The following is a 20,100-nucleotide window of genomic DNA, read 5'->3' on the forward strand; positions in this document are numbered from 1 at the left end:
CGGCCCGCGGGAATGCAGTCAGACCTCATAGCCCTTGAAAGGGGCAAGTGCGCCCGCCCTGGACAGGCTTCACTCGGGCTCCAGGAGCCTCCGCCTGCTCTGAGACTTCGGTCGCAGCCCTCCAGGCCTCAGGGTACCCCGAGAATGAGCCTGTACCTGTGTCGGAAGCCTTGGCGAGGCCGCAGCCATCCACGTCCCGAGAAAAATTAGGGGCGGTTTCGCTGAACCTCAAAGCCGCCTCCCAGAAGCCAGGGATTCCCAGACTTCCAAGCCTCGATGCTGGACAGGACTGAGAAGGATCCACCCGAGTGTCCTGAAAGTCCCGCCCCTACCGGAAGTGGGTGTGCCATCTGGGCGCCCACCGTGGTGACGTTACCGCTTTCACTGCCCCAGCTGGAAGTTGTACCGTGTGGTTAAGATCCCAGGCTATGATCTCTTTCCTTGTTGACTGAATTTGGAGTGATCTGAGCGATGTCCAGTGTGTGGGCACACATCAGGACAGCAGAGCTTCTAAGAAAGCACACCAGTCCATAGTGTTAGGACTGTGAAGGCTGACATCTGCAAAATCATTATTAAATGTGCAAAAACTGCATTGCTGGATTATAGTTCTTAGCATTTTAGGTTTAACATTGGTTTGTCCTTTCTCCTCCTACAGGTTTATTGAGTTACTCCCACCACAGTGCTTCCAAGGTACACCCAATTCCATCAGGGCATGCCCAATCCTGTTTATCTTTAACTTCTCCTTTGCGTTGTTTCCCCTGCTAATCACAAATATCTTTAAATCAGACCCTGTAACTTGTAGTCAAATATTCTGATGGCTCTGGATTTTGTATATGTAAGTGAAATATAGCTTTTCTTTCCTTTATGAACTTTGCATAGTTTACTTTAGAGCAATGTTCTTTTTGTATACACACAGGAAGACAATGTTATGCTTTTGTATCATGGGAGTTAACTAAATCTGTATAATAGTTATTCCGGGCATTTGTCATATTTACTTAAGCCTCAGTTGCCCTTAGTATGTAACTTCCCAAAAGTGTGGTCCTGCCGAGGGACTTGGATGGACCCAGGGCAAGCCATAAGCTACCCTGGCTTCAAGAAGGGACAGGCTAAACGCTGTAAGAAATATAGTAAGAGTTCGGTCATGGAACAAATCGACATGACCCAAAAAGTACTAAATAAAGACCATTGGGGTTAGGGAAAACTGACCTGACCTAATGACTGCAGTCTGGGATATATAGCTAGATGTCCCCAGGAAGAGCCACCCTTTAAGCTTAATATCTCTGTGTTCATACAAAATGACTAGAATTAAGTCAATTTAGTATGATTGTGTAACTGGATTACTAGCAAAAGAGAAAGCAATAAGCCCTTAGATGGAATTCTGCTTGTGGGTGGATCTCCTAGTAGGAATCTAAAGTTGCTTGAGCCCCTAAATGAGATTCTGTCCTTTGGATGGATCACCTAGAACTTCCCCCTGAAGGAAGGGTTTTACATGTGACTGCTCATAATGTTCAACCACACCTGTATGTAACTGCTACTCCTCAAACCTTCAGGATTTCTCTGTAATTAACACCAGGAGACTTAACAAATGGCCACTGATTACCAACCAGCCTGTGGGCCCGTTCCTTTATCCAGTTGGCCAGCTGGGGAACAGTGACCAGCCTTGAACGCATCAGGGGACCCCGAGATCACCACAGGATGGTGACTCAGAACGAGACTGCATAACTTATTGGCTGATGGATAGTACAATTCAAATTCCCTTTTAATTTTTCCTATTAATGTTAAGTCAATTATGTAAAGAAAGATTTAAGCCTGTTGATGCTTACCTGACAGTGCTCATGACTTGCTCTGGACAAAGACCATACCTGACAGTGCTCACTTGTTCCTCAATCTGTGCTCAGAGATCACTCCTGACAGGGTCTGGGGTACCATATGTGATGCCAGTGATGGGGGACCATGGGCTACTGTGGTGGGCAAGGCAAAAGCCCTGGTCCCCTGTATTTCTCCACTAGCACCAAAGAAATTTTTACGGGATATAAAGAAACCTTAAAGAAAAGTAGGTGGTGGGGGCTGAAGAGGGTTTAAGCTGCTTACCTTGCATGTGACCAACCCACTGATCCCCAGCACCACACTGTCCCTTGAGCACCAAGGGCATGGCACTGGAAGCCTCAGAGCATCCTTGGGTCCCTGTATTGGACCTCTGCCCCGGGAGATTGAAAACCATTGGGAGTAAACCCTGGACCAACACACACACACACACACACACACACACACACACACACACACACACACACACACACACACACACACACACACACACACGTAAACCCTGGACCAACCCCCAACCCCCTCGCCACAACGAACCCAGTTTAAATTCCTGGCAATCCGCATGGAATTCACTGCCAGGAGTGATCCCTGGGGGCTTAAAAACCTTGCAAACATACAGCCATACAAATCCCTGTGTCCCACAGGACCAAACTAGATAGTGCTGGCTCAGGAGTTTGGACCCAGAGGATTTGCTGTCTGTGATCCCGAGCCCTGCTAGCAATTTCCAGCTGTTTAAGAGCCAAACAGATGTGAATACCACAGTAGCCTATGGTGAACACCAAAGCTCTAACTTGTGGGCTTCAGCTAAGAGTGCACCCATTTGTGAACACAAGTGCAAGCATCACACTGTGTGACCTATGACCTCCAAACTGCAATACAGCCAGATGTGAGCAAAGCTCCAGGTCCCCAGAACAATGGAAGGAAAGTGGAAGGAAAAAATATATAAAATGTTACAAAAACAAAATGTTAAAGGGCAGGAGTGATAGCACAGTGGGTATGGTATCTTGCACAAAGCCAACCCACCAGGTTCAATTCCCAGCACCCCATATGGCTCCTTATGCCCCATGAGGAGTGATCCCTGAATCGCAAAGTCAGGAGTAAATCCTGAACATTGCCAGGTGTGGCCCAAATACAAACAAAAATTTAGTTTATATAAGTGTGAACTTGGGGGGCCGGAGCAATAGTACAGCAGGTAGGGCATTTGCTTTGCATGTGGCCGATCTGGGTTCGATCCCTGGTATCCCATATGGTCCCCCAAGCACTGCCAGAAGTAATTCCTGAGTCCAGAGCCAGGACTAAATCCTGAGCATCGCTGGGTGTGACCCAAAAAGCAAAAAAAAAAAAGTGTGAACTGGGGCTGGAGCAATAGCACAGCGGGTAGGGCATTTGCCTTGTACACAGCCAACACAGGTTCAATTCCCAGCATCCTATATGGTCCTCTGAGCGCTGCCAGGAGTATTCCTGAGTACATCGCCAGGTGTGACTCAAGAAGTAAAAAAATAAAGTGTGAACTGTTTTTAAACAATCTCAATATCATATGCATATTATTTTAAATGTTTCAATTTGAAGTGCTATTTTCTTAAGCTCAAGATTTTACCCATCTGTCATTATAATGGAACAGTGACTGACATGAGTGTTATTCAGAGTAGAATGTTGTTTCAATACAAAGCTAAGCTTAAAAAATAAAACATCTGACCAATGTCTGGGGCTGGAGCAACAGTACAGTGGGTAGGGCATCTGCCTTGCATGCGGCCGACCTGGGTTCAATTCCCAGCATCCCATATGGTACCCTGAGCACCGCCAGGGGTAGTTCCTGAGTGCAGAGCCAGCATGGACCCCTGTGCATCGCTGAGTGTGACCCAAAAAGCAAAAAAAAAAAAAAAAAAAAAAAACCAAATAACTCACCAATGTCAAAATTCAAACATTTCCTTTGGTTTTGTGTTTATGTATTGTACACTGCTCTCTGTAAGGTCTGTAAGGACCTGTCCCAAGTTTCACAATTTACACAATATCTACAAAGAAAACATGCCAGTATTTTATATTGACCCAGAAAAGAAAGCAGCTGCTTTTACTCCTTTTGAACACTTGGATCAGTGCTCTAAGTCCTGTCACTTCTTCCAACTTCCCCTGAAGTTACATTTACCTTGAAGTATTTCACCTTCCTTTACAAATACCAACATCAACATCAAACAACAGATGTTGGCAAAAAAATTAAAATAAAAAAAAATGTTGGCTTATTCCAACCCTGAAGATTGGCTTGCACCTCAGCCTGAGATGAATCTCTGTATTTGCCTATCTGGAGAAGTACATGTTTTCTAACACATATTGTTCTCTACCCTCATTTTGCTTTTTGGGTCACACCCAGTGATGCACAGGGGTTACTCCTGGCTCATGCACTCAGGTACTACCCCTGGTGGTGCTCAGGGGACCATATGGGATGCTGGGAATCGAATACCCTACCCACTGTGCTCTGGCCCCTACCCTCACTTTTTAAAAAAATTTATCAAAAAGTTGTTCACAATAATTGATTACATTCAGTATTTCAACACCAATCCCACTACCATTACACCTTCCCACCACCAGTATTTCAAAGTTTCCCACCACCACTCATGTCTGCTCCACAGGCAGATGCTAGGTAATTCTGACTTGCTTGTTATGAATAGTATAAGATTTCCGTAAAGGTCTGTCTTAGTGATTCAACAACAAAAAAGTATATCACACACTCCTGGGATCATAAAAATTTAAATAATTGAGGTCTGGAGTCAGTTCTGCAGCGAGCTACTTGGTTCAGAGATTCGTATGTACCCTCACATTTTTTTAGTAAGTTTAATTAAAACTACTTTACTTCACTATAAAATTATCACTCCAAAAATCTCACAAAAGACTGGATGCTAACTGCAATTCTAAAGTAGTTAACAATCCCAGGGTCTCACACGTATATATTCTAACACTGAGCTATATCTCCAAGAGCCTGCCTTAGAGATGTGTTTTTGTTGTTTGGGGGCTACACCCAGCAGTGCTCAGGGCTTGGCATTCAGTGATGAGGGAAATACTAGGTGGCAAGGTACATGGAATGCAAATGCCCTACCCACTTGACTGTATGATTGCTCTAGCCCCAAGAGAAATGTTTCTTATTTTGGGACCACACCTAGCGATACTCCTAGGTTCAGGGGACCACCCGGGATGCCGGAGATTAAGCCCAGGTCAGCTGCATACAAGGCAAATGCCTTACCTGCTGTATTATGTTCTCTGCACACTCCCAAGAAACATTTTTGAGTGAGAATTCAGAAAACAATAGATACCATGTTTAAACCTGGTTACAGTAGCTTTTGGAGTTATCAAAGAATCCTTATATTTTAGTAATAAGATTCTAAATAATGCTTATTAATTAATGTGTGAGATTTTAAATAAAATAATGCAGTAATGCAGGAAATATGCTAGAGGAAATCGGAGCATTTCTAACATGATGAACAATGATGGAATGCTGGATGGGGGCATTCTTAATACTTCATCATACATTCCTTTTCATTCGTGCACACATACAAAGTTTTATTTATAATAAACATAAACTGGAAACAAGCCAAGTGTTCACCGACAGAGAAGTGGATTAACACATCATAGCACATCAGACAGCAGAGAGGGACTCAGCAATCAGAGCAATGCAGTGTGGAGGAAGCCAGTTTTCAAAAGTAAACATTTTATAATTTCAATCATATCAAATTCTATAAAACACTATTTGCTGTGAAATAAATCAATAGTGGTCGGGTGAGGGCAAGAGATTTAGAAAGGGCAAGGGTTCATTATGATTTTGATAATTTTATGGGTGCATTTCTATGGCAAAACTAGTCCTATTGTACAATTTAAACAGGTGAAGTCTATAGCATATTAATTATACCTCAATATATAAAAACCATTAGTAAAAAATGGTTCAAACAGAAGCGTAACCAAAAGTTGGGAAGCCCTGTTCTGACTCCACACCTGTTTCTCACGCCCCAGGAAACGTGACCCTACAGCAGTGGCAGGAAGTATGAACAAACAAGATCATTTCTAGTGAGTCAGTTTACAGTCACCGAGTCAAAAACCTAAACCCCTGTACTACAGGCTCTCTCTTTAGTCTAGTCTTTTTTTTACAGAGGGCAGAGAAAAACATCAGCGGAGCTTTATTTGCTCTGACAATGGTCTCAACAGGAAGGGACAAGCTGAGTGTGTACTCATTCCACAGCCAGTCACTGGCCCCACTGCACATGCGCCTTCAGAAGAGGCCCCACCACCCACTGCAGTCTCCTCCCGTGCACATCGGTCACATCCAGTGTTTCTACAGAAGTTACAATTTCAGCCCGGCCCTTGTAATCTTAACAGTGACCCCAGAGACCAAACTAGACAGGAAGGCACATGATTGCTTTGCAGTACCTGGGGAAACAGCCTCTCTGCAATGGTGCTCAGCATTATATAATATCCCTGGGAAAAGGGAACAAATGTACACTTCTCAAAGAAGCACTAGAGGTTGTCATATAACAACTACACTCTCCCTCAGGAAGACCTCAGGGCCCCCCAAATACCCCTCGCATCCAGGCTACAATTTAGAAGCAAAAGGCCCATTGTCTTTCCTAGAAAGTCTTTCTGTAACAAACCAAGTGTCCAAGAATTGGAAGAAAGTAAGCAGTTTCAAGTTGCTACCAGCACCCAGCCTGACCTTGGTCAAAAACGGGCCAGGTCCCCCTGAATGTCATAAAAAAGACTTTTTATGGTATTCTCCAAGGAACAGCAGAACGGAGGGCTATCTGCCTTCCTGATCACATCCAGATGACAGATACAAATTACTGAAACCTCCAAAGTGACAGAGATGAGAAGACTTCTGCCACATTGGCAAAAACATAACTCAGGCAAGAAAATTACCAGGGTAGGATGCAGCACGGATCCTAAATGCTTCCCCATGAACCTAGATAACAGGGACAATTCAGGTTCTTCAGAGGCCTAGATTTCACCGGCAAGCAGACTGCTCCCCACAGAAGGCTAATTCTAGCACACTGAAGGAAGAAGTCGTGTTCACTGCAAGACCTAAGGTCCTTCTGTGGGACTTTATGGGGCTGAATGAGGTAAGATCTTTAGATGAAGACTTCCAAATTTGCTTTAATATCCAAATAAAGCCAATCTAGACTGATTTTATGCTGATTTACGGCAGACACTGGCTGAAGTTTTTCCCAGTTATCAGTTGTTATGCTCAGGAGGATGTTATCTGGTGTGAAGTTTCCTGTGTTGAATGATGTGAGAGCTTTGGCTAAAGGACTTGCCACATTCCCCACACTCATAAGGCCTTTCTCCTGTGTGAACTCTCCGGTGCTGAATGAGGTTGGATTTTTGACTAAAGGATTTCTCACATTCATCACACTTAAAAGGTCTGGCTCCAGTGTGAATTCTCTGGTGCTGATTGAGGGTAGAGCTGTGGCTAAAGGATTTCCCACATTCACCACACTCATAAGGCCTTTCTCCAGTGTGAATTCGCAGATGCTGAACAAGTTTACATTTGTAGCTAAAGGTCTTTCCACATTCACTGCATTTGTAAGGTCTCGCACCACTGTGGATTTTTTGATGCTGAATGAGGTTGGAGCTCTGGCTAAAGGTATTCCCACACTCCCCACACTTATAAGGCCTGGCTCCAGTGTGCACTCGCTGATGTTTAATGAGAGTAGAGCTGTAGCTAAACGCTTTTCCACATTCACTACACTCATAAGGCTTGACTCTAGTGTGAATCTGCAGGTGTTGAACAAGTCTGAATTTGTAGCTGAAGGCTTTCCCACATTCACTGCATATATAAGGTCTTGCTCCATTGTGAATTTTCTGATGCTGAATGAGACTGTAGCTTTGGCTAAAGGATTTCCCACAATCACTGCATTCATAAGATGTTGCTCCTGTGTTAACATTGTGGCAATTGCTAAGAAAGGAACTTTGGCTAAAGGGTTTCTCACAGTCATCACAGCCGTAATAACTTTTGTAACAACTTTCTCTAGTGTAAATCTGCTGATGCTGAAAAGGCTTGTATTCACAGTTGAATGGTTTCCCATAGTCGCTGCATTTATAATGATTTTTACCACTATGATAGGCCTCCCCATATTTGCAGCTGCTGTGGGGCTTTGCCTCTCTGAGTGTGGCCTGATGCTGTAGCAGACTTAACATAGCCAGAACATCCTTCCCGACTTCCCAACAGGTAAAGGGCTTCTCTGACCCGTGTAACTTGTAGCTTTCTGTATCCCTCCGAAACAGCTTCTCTTCACCATGCTTCTGGTGCTGGTGCAGGTTTGGACTTAACCAAAATTGTTTTCCACATGCCTCACAGTGGTAGGATTTCTGTATAGGAGATGATCCTTGATAATCAGCCATGTACAAAGTTTCTCTTTCAACCAGGATACACTTCTCACAGGAGGGAGTCTTGCTCAGTGATACTGGCTCGACAGAAATGCTCTGCAGAGAAAGTCCCTCTTCATCCTCCATTCCAAACCAATAACCTGGAAGCACAGAAATGTTAGTGAAGGGCAAACTGTCTTTAAATAGAAAAGCAACCCCATGATTAGTGGGTGTTAAAAATAATAGAATAAGCACTGAGATGTTTTCTAGGTAAGGCGTCACACTTCTGAGATTCTATAATCATATGAATTAGGGAGGCCTCACTTCACAAGATGAAGGATGTAATTACAGGGTATGACATAGGAAAAAAGCAGGGTCTCTAACTTATTCCTCTGCCAGTGTCTTTCTATAGCAGTAATGTGTGAAACCTGGTGCTCATGTGCCAGGAAATTCCATCTACATCCCATTAAACAGTGACCAAAGATGCTCTAAACATATGTACATTCCTTACAACACACTGTGGGGAGGGGATATTTCAAGTTGGGGAAAGTTATGCATGATGTTAGAGAGGCTGGGGCAGTTAGGGATCAGAAATCAAAACACAGACAAAGATAGGAAAAGAAAGGTAGAAATGAATTATAATTACTGGCACTGGGAGAACATAGACTGGTGCATGGTATGAAAAGAAACTAGCACTGATCATCTCATAGGTGCCACTCATGAGGGTTAGATCTCAGAGGTTTAATCATGAGAAACAAGCAGGACAAATCCTAAACCACATGTGAACAAATGCTTGGGAAATTACAAATTCTGAGTCAATGGCAAAATAGGTGAAGGACTAACACTGGCCCAAGACAATTCTGCATGTAACAGAACACAGGAACAATGCTTTACAAAAAGAACCTTAGAGGAGCATCTTGTAAGAACAGCCCAATGTCCCCCAAAATAGTGAACTAATGTTACAGCAATTCCTGGTACTGAGAGAGAACATCACTAGAAGGTGGACCAAAAAAACCCCTCAGCTAGAGGTGAATGGGTCTGAAATTCTTTAACCAGTAGGAAAGAGGGACAATAGTATGACCCATCAGGTTTTATTTCTGACCCTGTGAAGCTTTAGGGGAGCCTCTTCCTGGCCACTGTGTTTAAGCAGCAATAGATGCTCAGGCCAGCCCCATCAACCAAAGCAACTAAAATAAAATTTCAGTTGTGAGAAGAACAAGGAAGAAGAGCAAAGGAGCAAAGTTTAGTTCAAGGAACAGGGAGGGTGTGAGAGTCTTACCCAAGGAGGTCACAAGCGCAAAGTTTTCCAGCATCACGTCATGGTACAGGTACCTCTGAGTCTCGTCCAGGAGCCCCCACTCCTCCCAGGAGAAGTACACAGCCACGTCCTCAAAGGTCACACTATCCTGCCGTGATGGGAGAGATGAAACCACAAACAGCCCCGCTATCAAGGGCCACTCTTCTACCCAAGTTCGTTTCTCTTCCTACAAGCCCTGGTGCCATGGATGCCACTCTCTCCTCCAAGTCCCATCAGCAGCCAGCAAGAAGGCAGGCAGGAAGAACCTGAGGGGCTGGAGCAATAGCACGGCAGGTAGAGTGATTACCCTGCCCACAGCCACCCCAAGTTTGATCCTCAACATCCTATATGGTCCCCTGAGCACCACCGGGAGTAATTTTTGAGTGCAGAGCCAGGAGTTAACACCTGAGAACCACCAGGTATAGACCCAAAACAAAAAGAATAGAAAGCTAAGGAGCAGGAGCCGTAGTACAGCTAGTAGGGTACTTGCTTGTACAAGGCTGACATGGATTCAGTCCCTGGCACCATATATGATTACCTGAGCCTGCCAGCAGTGATCCCTGAGCTCAGAGCCAGGTGCAACCCAGAATCCAAAAATCAAAACCAAAATCAAAAGAGAATAGAAAATTGAAATACAGGTAAAAGAACTGAAGGCACAGAGAAATGAAAGCCACTTATGGGCCAAGAAAAAAAGTCACCAGAGAAACCAACACTCGCTTGATTTGATGTCTCCAGAACTGCCAAAAAAGAAAATTTTATTGTCAAACTACCCTATGTGTGATGATTTACTATACATGGCCTACCAAATCCTCCCTCAGGAGGCCACTGGGACTTGGCTTTGAATTAGGGTTGAGTAGATGGGAAGGGACAGTAGTGAGGTGAATATGAAAAGTCACACAATGATGGCCTTAGAATCAGAGCCATACTAGGGCCAAATTGGGCATTTGCTTTGCACATTGCTGACCTGGGTTCAATTCCTGGCATCCCATATGGTCCAAGTAGTGCCAGGAGTAATTCCTGAGGGCAGAGCCAGGGTTACCCCAGGTGTGACAAAAACAACAGCAAAATGAATAGGAAGATGATTCTGAGTGTGTGAATTTTACACGTGGCTCTGGAGGGCTGAGATGGAAATAGGGATCGGAGGCTGGCAATGGGACTTCTGAAGTGGGATCTGTGGGAGGCTTTGGTAGTGTATAGGTCCTGTTTAACTTCTGTGCATAACTGATGGCATATACATATCATGGGGAAGGATGGGATACAGAGATATCTGTATTACAGCTGTACTATCTCTCTGGCCCATTAATTTTCTATTCTTTAAAGGACACTAGTCAATCAAGGTTCACACTTTTTTGTTTTGGGGTTACACCCAAAATGCTCGGGGCTCTGCTCAGGGATCACCTCTGAAAGGGTTGTGGGGATATATATGGTACTAGGTACCTTACCTGCTGTATTACAGCTCTGGCAAAAGGTGCATACTCATTTTAACCTAATTTCCTCCTTCTGACATCATCTCCAAAGGAAATCATATTCTGAGAAACTGGGGACTATAACTTTAATGTAACTTCAGGGTACTGGAGGTGGGCAGGGAAAGCCAGGGAAATGGTTTAAATGGCTACAGCAAACGCTTTGCATGCAGGAAGCCTGGATTCAAACCTCAGGATTACACAGTCCTGCATACCACCAAAAATTTTGGTGTGGGGGGGGAGGCAGAAAAAAGAAAAAGAATGTAACTTCAGATAAAAATTTAGCCTGTGGGGCCAAAGCAATAGTACAGCAGGTAGGGCGTTTGCCTTGCACGTAGCCGATCCGGGTTCGATCTCCAGCAACCCATATGGCCCCCTCAGCACTGCTAGGAGTGATTCCTGAGTGCAAAGCCAGGAATAACCCCTGAGCATCACTGGATGTGACGCAAGAAAGCGAAGGAAGGAAGGAAGGAAGGAAGGAAGGAAGGAAGGAAGGAAGGAAGGAAGGAAGGAAGGAAGGAAGGAAGGAAGGAAGGAAGGAAGGAAGGAAGGAAGGAAGGAAAGAAGGAAGAAGAGAAAGAGAAAGAGAAAGAGAAAGAGAAAGAGAAAGAGAAAGAGAAGAAGAGGAGAAGAAATTCAGCCTGAGATACTAGGAGAGCGAGTCCAAGGGGCTCCCGCTAGGAGTGATTCCTGAGTGCAAAGCCAGGAGTAACCCCTGAGCATCGCTGAGTGTGACCCAAAAAGTAAGGAAACAAGAAAGCAAGGAAGCAAGGAAGCAAGAAATTCAGCCTGAGATACTAGGAGAGTCCAAGGGGCTCCAGGAGCGACTGAAGCACCCAGTGGCCCAACAGCCAAGCAAGACAAATACAAGTCTAGTGGCTCACAGATGACCTTCTCTTTCTCTTAGTTCATGCACTGACCTGACTGAAATACTCCAGGGATCACAGAGAATACTCCTGGGAACACTAACTCCAGCAGGAGCCATTAGTCCTCATCTCCTGCCCCTCCTCTGCATTCAGCACCTGGCCCCTCTGCCCTTGAAAGCCTGGGCCTTTCTGTTTCATGTCACAGCTACTTCTCTCTGTGATCTGTGTTTCAGAGGTTACTTGCCTCCACACAAGAGAGAGACAGACTCTGCATCCAGTATTCGTGGTTGGTGAATATTACCACCCATTTACCCTCCCTAAATGTGACATAAAGTTTTACTCTGCTACAAAATAGCCTCGGTCTCTTTGTACCCACTGCAGGGAAACCACCACAAACTTCCAGTCCTATATATCTAGCTGCCCATTAACTTGGACCAGTGTTTCTGGAAACATGTCAGACTCTTAACACAACCCCCAAATTACTGATGAAAATTACCAATGAAAATTACTCCTACTTCTGCCTTCTCCAATTCCTCAGCAAAAAACCTTTATGATCATTCCTACCTCTTGCCACTTTTTCTCATTCTCCACAACAGAAATTGTCTTGATTGCTTTACTCACAGCTCTGCCTCAGGAATTACTCCTAGCAATGATCAGGGGACCACCAGACAGGATGTCGGTGATTGAACCCAGGTCCGCCAAATGCAAAGCAAGCACCTTACCTACCATACTTTCTCCAGCTCAGAATTTTTTTCTTTTCTTTTCCTGGTTTGGAGGCCATACCTTGAGGTGCTCAAAGGTAGCAGGACTCAACTCAAACCCAAGCTTGCTGCATGCAAAGCAAGTGCCCAGCCAACTGAGTTACCTCTCCCATCGCCACACTAGAAATTCAGATTGGCTCCTAACATAAATCCAGGGCCAAAGCTATAAATCCACAGGCTGGAACACTTGCTCTGCAGGCAGGAAGCATGGTTCTGAACACCACCAGGGGTGACTCTCCAGCACTAAGCCTGGAAGAGCCTCTAAGAACTAGAGTGTGGCTAGGTGTGGTCCCCAAGACAAAACAAAAACAAATCCAGGACAAGAGAGACAGTAAGAGAAGGGTTAGGGCATTTGTCTTACATTCGCTGACACCATTCAAGACTTTGGTATGAATTTCCTTGGCCACCATAAATCTCAGCACTGCCAGGGGTCACAACTGAGCAGTCAGATGAGCACTGTCAGATGTGGCTCACCCTCAACTCTGCCCTCCCTGCCTAAATAAGATAGTCAAAAGTTGGAGCACAAGCCTGCCACATGAGATCTTTGTTCAATCCACAGCACTGCAGGATTCCTTGAAAATATCTGGAAGCAGCACACCACACACACACACCAGCAATACTATAAGTAAAGTCATTTAAAAAAGAAATCAGGGCTGGGAACACACACACACACACACACACACACACACACACACATACAAAAACACCTCCAAAATTTTACATTCTGCTACCTGTGCACAAGGCAACCTCATTTAATTGACTGCCCCAAGTAAGTACACTGCCACATAACCCCTAGTCTTGTCAAAATTTCTACAGGGTCCCAGATGAATGTTCTGAGAATGCCAGGTTTCAAAGTACTCAGGCAGTTGTAAGACTGAGCAGCATATTTCGGGAGAGAAGCATGAGAACAGGCAGTTACTCCCCCAGCATACACCATACTCCCGCCATACTCCCATCTTACAACCACTAGTACCTCTGCCTGTGGCCTTTCCCCAGTCCCCACACAGGTCAGTCTGAGAATCCCCTCTACCCCCACCTACCCATCCTGGATGCCGGGACATGAGTGGTCTCATCCCTGGCCCACTGGGAATGGGAATGAGGATGAGCACTTACCTGAGCTGGGTCCCTCGGATCCCTCAGAGCAGTTGTCGCCATCAGAGTCTATGTAGAAACAAGGCCGGGAGCAGGCCAGTGCAAGTGGGGACAACCACCCCCGCACTTTCCAGGCTCTGTCACCTCAGTCCAGATTCCGTGGTCAAGATTCTGATCCAAGGAATAGATCGAAGGAGTCACAGTGATCACCATGCAGAGGATGCCTGAAGCCCTGCCCCGTGTGACAACAAAGGTGGAAACACCCCTCTCTTGGACCTTCATTAGTTCAGGGCTGCAGTTGCTGGGGTGATGTGGTTCTCAAAGTTCTGCACTGGAACTTCCCAAAACAAAGGGCTTTGGGAAATGACGTTCTGGTTCCAAGAGTAGATGGGTTAACTTCCTTCTTAAAGGGGCCATGCCCAGATTCCGGAAGGAGTTTTCTGCAACTGATATCTTAGGTGTTTAGAGACAAATTTCACACTCCATCATGTTCCGCATGCTCCCAAGCTCTCACAGATTACAAGTATTAGTGCAGTTGCCCCGCAAGGTTACAAATCCAAATGGATATAATATTCCAATGCAGTCACAGAGAGTGTCCCCTTGTAGCTGAAAGCTAATAAACTTTATTGAGCTTATTGCTCTTCCTAGATACATCATTTCATCTTGCAGCTATAGGTGTAATTAAGTATACTGCTTGAAGACAAATCTGAAGGGAATTCATTACTATATAATTCTCTTTTTTTTGGGGGGGTAGGGGGGACCAAGGGTGGGAGTCTATTAGTTGTATTCTGATATCACCTGGCTGTACTTTGTGCTTACTCCTCATGCAGTGCTCAAGGAACACATGGTGACGTAACAGGAATTGAAGCCGGGTCACCTGCATGCAAGGCAAGCACCTAGACCCTATACTATCCCTGGCCCCTGTTATAGTCTCAAGAAATTCCCTGAAATATGAACATAATCTTTGGATAACCCTACATTAAGTGAAAGGTTTTTTAAATGCTGAATGTCAAAATCTAAACAGATTATTAACAAGCACAGTTTTTAAGACGATTAATTATATAAAGAAAAATGGGGGATGGAGCGATAACACAGCAGGAAAGGCATTTGCCTTGCAAGCAGCTGACCCGGGTTTGATTCCCAGCATCCCACATGGTTCCTCAAGCACCGCCAGGAGTTAATTCCTGAGTGCAGAGCCAGGAGTAACCCCTGTGCATCACTGTATGTGGCCCAAAAAAGCAAAAAAAAAAAAAAAAGAAAGAAAAAATTTAAAAGAAAAACTGCAAATAACTGAGAAACTAGAGAATAAAAGGGCTCATCAGTTAATGGCTGAGTTCCCAGTCAGGGCCATTCGAATGAATAAAGCATAAATGAGTTAAAAAAAAGCAGCCCCTTATGCTCACCAAGATCAGAACAGTGCAGGGACTCTGGCTTCAAGGGAAAGTCTGGAAAGGCTCCTGCTGGGAATGGACAGGACTTGCTGCTTATATCTGCAAAGAATCAAGATAACAGCCCATAACGTTAAGACTCAAACACATGACCCAACATCACTGATGTTCCTAAAGTTCTCAACCTATGTGGAATATCCCAGGAAAATAAGTATACATTTTCCCAGATATGTCACCAATTCTCAATGAAATTGTCACTGACAGGAAAGCTAATCCAGATCTAGAGTTTCAGAATACAGAAATAGGTAAATCCAGGGTACTCTGGTAATCAAAGCTTGGTGGCTCTGAGAGTGTATGTTGATGAAAACACTGCCTGGACCTAAACCTTTGACTCGAAAGACCCTGTCAATAGCCCAGAAAACCACTGTGATAGAGAATTCCAGGCCATGTACAAGGATGCTTCTTGAAAGGAAAGGAAGCTGGGCCCCTTAAAAGAACTCCACCACTAGAAGAAAGGCCACGTGAAAAACACTTAAGTCCACCAACTGCTCCAAGCTTAGTACCCTTAGTACCCATCCTAGCAATGGTCAGTTTGAGAAAACTGTATATAAACTTGAAAGAGAAGAGGAGCGCATTGCCCTCAACTCCTCTTGAGATGCAGACTTCCTTAGCCTTCCCTCGTCTCTTTGGCCCACATCTGCCTGAGACACAGACCTTTTTTTTTTTCTTTTTGGATCACACTCGGTGATCCCCCCCCCCCCTCCAAAACTTGTCCTATTTCATTATTTGTCTCCTCCTGAAATTCTTTCCTATGAGGAAAGGTGATGGACCTAAAAAGTCTGGGTGAGATTTAGGACTTTCTTTTCCTCCAATGAGAAATTCCTCACCCCCACCTGGCTTCAGGTTCCCAGAGAAATTGGATGGTGGGAACAGTTGTCATACTGTGGAACCCAGGCGCGGTTTGACAAGCAGCTGGTGGGCTGGTGAGACATGAGGTCTACACATTCCTCATCAGTGCTAGACTTCCTGGAACTGAGAGGGAGAGAGGGAAGCAGTTACATTCCTTTCCAGGGCTGCAGCCACTCTGCCCATTTCACAAAAGTCACCAGGGAACCCTACTCCTCCGCTGGTGGGAGTCACAGCCACAAAATCTCTTTTCCTTACACAAATGTTAAAATAGTCAATAAATGTTTAGTAAAGTTTATTTGTTCTTTTGGGTAAATGCCTTATCTCATTTACAGTCCCTGGTCGTCCCCAACATTTTATACTCTTAAAATGACTAAAACCATGTTCCTGATATCTGCAGTGAAAATTACTCATACTATCAACTTCTCAAAACTTCCTGTGTCAAAACTTCCTTCAGGCCAGTTTAAATCCTTCGCTCCACTAAAGGGTGGATGTTTAGGATAAGAGAGACAATACAGAGGGCTGGGCACTTTCCTTGCAACAGGTGACTAGGGTTCGACCCCCAAATCGCATCTGGTTCCCAAGCCCCACCAGGAGTGAACCCTGAGCAAAGGGCCAGGAGGGGTCCGGAGCGCCACCGGGTGTGGCCCCGAAGCAAGACTGAACACGTGCATTCCTGCTCCTAAGTCCCAGTTGAAATTCTCTCCCCCACGGTCAGGCGCTGGAACACCGGGAGCTAATAGGACCAAACGAGGCCACGAGGCCACGAAACGAAGGAGTCGTCTCCGGGTTGGGAATGAAACGTTTCAAGAGCGGTGGCTCTTCCGCTCCACCCCGAAAGGAAACAGCCTCTCCGTGTCCACGCACCGGGACGCAGGTCTCCCGTGGGTGGGAATCGCAGGGACCCACGGTCGGTGTGGCCCCGAACTCGCTCGGCACCGAGCGGGAATCTATCTGAGCCCAGAGCGCCACACGCCGCCGCCACCCGCTCAGGGCCCTTCTCCCTCGCCTTCGCGGAGCAAGCGACGGCCAGGCCAGGACCAGGCAGGGCCAAAGGGGGGTCGGCACAGGACCCGGGCGCCGTCCCGCGCTGCGCCTGCCTCCTTCCGCATCCCAGGCCTGCCCGAGACGCCTCCCTGCCCGAGGCGCAGCCGCGAACCGGACCTCGGCTCCAGGGGCCAGGGCGGCGTTTACCTGCGCCGGGCCTCAGAGCGGCTGCCGCCATCCGATTCTGTGGGCAGAGCCGGGCCGAGCACGACGGGCCGTCGCGGCGGGGGAGGCGCTGCTTTCACCGGTCCGGGCGCGGACCATCTCGGGAGGCTTCGCCGAGCTTCCGGCTCGCTCTCTGTGGCGGGGGCTGCCCCTGCTCCACCGGCTTCCGGCGCGGGGAGCTAGGCCCCGACCCAGAGTCATGGAACTTGGGGACTGACGATCACACCCAGCCAAAATGACCGCCCGGAGGTGGACGCCGGAAGTCCCGCCCCGAGCTCGGAGACGGACACGGAACCGTCCGTGTACCGAGCCCTCATTGGCTGTTCGGGCGCAGAGCATGCTGGACTGTTTAGTCCCCGCGGCCCCCACAACTGAACCTCCGCCGCGGAGCTCTCGGCCGACCCGCCTCCTACTCCACAACGGTGAGCACCGCCCAGAAGCCGCGGCCGGGGAGGCCGGTCTTCTACCCTCCCGGAGAGTCAGAGGTCAGGCCCGAGACGGGTACATGGGTATTTGCAGGTGTATCGTGTCGCTCAGCCTGCCCTTCACACACTTACACGCTTCCTAAGGGGGCAGATGCACACACCATTCCACACAATCCCTGAGGACACCACCTGTGCCCACTGGGAGCCGAAGGTAATAAACGATGTAGCGTGAATCCATTCACTATTTCAACCCGTTTCTGCATGCTAGGTGCAAACAAACAGAGAGCTCCAGATAAAGGACCGGGACAGTGGCACTAGTGGTGGAACGCCGGGTGCAACTGGAGGAAAAGTGAACCTCTGCAATTACGGCAGAAAGAAAATCTCACAGACGGTAGTTGACCACTGTGTTCAATTTATTGAGCAAACTTTTGATCCATTCGATAGCTAGTATAGCCTGGATCACTTCCTTTTAGAAATTTGACATCGTTTCAAAACTAGAATAAAAGATTTACTCTTCTGTTTTTGCTTTGTGTTTGGGTCACACCCAGCAATGTTCAGAGATTCCTGGCTCTGCCTGAGGAATCACTCCTGGTGGTGCTGGGGAACCACATGGGGATGCTGGGGATTGAAGCCGGTTGGCTGTGTGCAAGGCAAGGGCCTTATCCTCTGCACTATCTCTCCAGAATCAAGACTTGCTAGTTTGATATAAGCCATAACTACAGTATTTAGTGGTGCATGATTGACTTGCACTTGCTCTGCACCCCAAAAATGTAGAGGATAACTTTAAATTCGTGATTTCAACTCACTAGGAAGTGGTTATCATTTCTCCTGTGATTATAGAGACTTTTATGCATGAAGTATTAATACTATGTGAGAAAAAAGTTGTGAAATGTAATTTACAGAAAATTATATTTCTGATTCAGAGATTATCAGAAATGTATTGAAAGAAATAATTGACTGTGGGTGATTAACCGCGAACTTTTACTCAGGTCCATGCTGCCACTGGTCTTTGCACTATCCAAACAGCTCTACTGTCACTGCTGAGACATAGCATGATAGAGGTTCAAGAAAGCCCATGTGGGCATACCCTGAAAGCCAGCCCTTTAGGAGATGCTTCCCATGGCAGGATAATAAAAGGCAGGGGTTGAAACCAGACAGCCAGAAGTGTTGTGAGGAGGTGTGTTCACATCCAGCAGATATAAGAATGGCAGTCATGGGGCTGGAGCAATAGTACAGCTGGTAAGACATTTGCCTTGCACGTGACCGACCCAGGTTTGATTCCCAGCATCCCACATGGTCCCCTGAGCACCACCAGAAGTGATTACTGAGTGCAAAGCCAGAAGTAACACCTGAGCATTGCCAGGTGTGACCCAAAAAGAAAAAAAAAGGGCAATCATACACACACATACATACACACACATATATGTATGTACACACATACACACATCACACCATTTGTATCTAATGACTTGATTTTATTAAGGGAAACAATGAAGTTTGGTTGCTGGATTAGGTCACAAAGGCCATGCTATTGGGGACATCCTGAGTTCCAATTGATGTAAATGTCAATGTCAATTTACCTTATACAAAGACAAAAAGGAAATACCAGGAACATGGGCAGTTTTTGTTTCTTGGGGAGACTTGGAGGTTAGGGTCATGCCCAGTGATTTTTAGGGGACAAACCCAGCAATACTCAGTAGTTACTTTTAGCTTTGCACTTAGGGGTCACCCCTGGCAGTGCTCGGGGGATCATATGGGATGCTAGGGATCAAACCGAGGTCAGCAGTATGCAAGGCAAATACCCTACCTGCTTTGCAATATCACTCCAGCCCTAATGGTTACTTTTAGAGATGAGGGGCCTCCTAAGTAATGCCATAGGAAACTCTAGGAAGCACTCCCAGTGATGCTCACCCCAGTTCCATGTATTGATGACTCAGTGATCAGGCCCTGATGTACTACTCACAAGGGCACCAGGGCCACTTCCAGCAGTGTTTGGGGACCCCAGAGCTAAACCGCAAGGTACTCAAATGATTAAATGCAGAGCTTAAAGCATTTGTATGTCCCAGTTCTTTATCTCCCCAGGATCTCCAGAGCTTACCTTTGTCCTTAGCAAACTTGTGCTAATTTTATGCTCATGAGAGAGAATCCTGTGATTCAAAACTCCACCAGGTTCAAATCATTTTCTGGATGCTGGGGAGGTAGCATAGGGTCAAGGCATATACTCTATAGAGACCAGACCTTGTATCAATCCCTGACACCATATGGTCCCTGATGCCACAGGGTGTAGACCTCAGGCTCCCCAAACATGTCCACAGTATCAAAGGGCCTCAGCAGTGATCTGGACCCTAGAATTGAAGCTTCTGGTCCACCAACTATCACCAGAATCGGTCTCCAGGCTCCCTGACCTCTGTGAATAGTCACATAGTTGGTGAAGGAAGAGGGGCTAATGTTTCCTGGATGGAACTGGATCCTCAATGTTTGTTTGGTCGTGGAAGTTGTAGGATAAAGTTGGTTTATCCTTTTT

The 20,100-nt window shown here is 46.1% G+C and overlaps 1 protein-coding gene across 7 annotated transcripts; it reads right to left on the reverse strand.

The window, feature by feature from the left end:
• Positions 1 to 5,330: 5,330 nt before the first annotated feature.
• LOC101547894 (zinc finger protein OZF-like) lies at positions 5,331 to 17,412 on the reverse strand. 7 transcript variants are annotated; one of them, XM_055145391.1, is made up of 6 exons: positions 17,134 to 17,412; positions 15,927 to 16,065; positions 15,049 to 15,135; positions 13,667 to 13,816; positions 9,446 to 9,572; positions 5,331 to 8,327 (listed from the first exon to the last, which is right to left on the reverse strand). In XM_055145391.1, the coding sequence occupies exons 4-6, from the start codon at positions 13,706 to 13,708 to the stop codon at positions 7,057 to 7,059; spliced, it is 1,440 nt and encodes a 479-aa protein (XP_055001366.1). In that variant the 5' UTR covers positions 13,709 to 13,816; positions 15,049 to 15,135; positions 15,927 to 16,065; positions 17,134 to 17,412; the 3' UTR covers positions 5,331 to 7,056. The 7 variants fall into 7 exon arrangements, with proteins under 7 accessions (XP_055001366.1, XP_055001368.1, XP_055001363.1 ...); XM_055145393.1 differs by having other exon boundaries at positions 9,446 to 9,567; positions 13,667 to 14,091; XM_055145388.1 differs by having other exon boundaries at positions 13,667 to 14,091.
• Between the last annotated feature and the right edge of the window lie 2,688 nt (positions 17,413 to 20,100).

Source organism: Sorex araneus, chromosome 8 (genome assembly GCF_027595985.1).
Source record: "Sorex araneus isolate mSorAra2 chromosome 8, mSorAra2.pri, whole genome shotgun sequence".
Classification (NCBI taxonomy): Eukaryota; Metazoa; Chordata; class Mammalia; order Eulipotyphla; family Soricidae; genus Sorex; species Sorex araneus.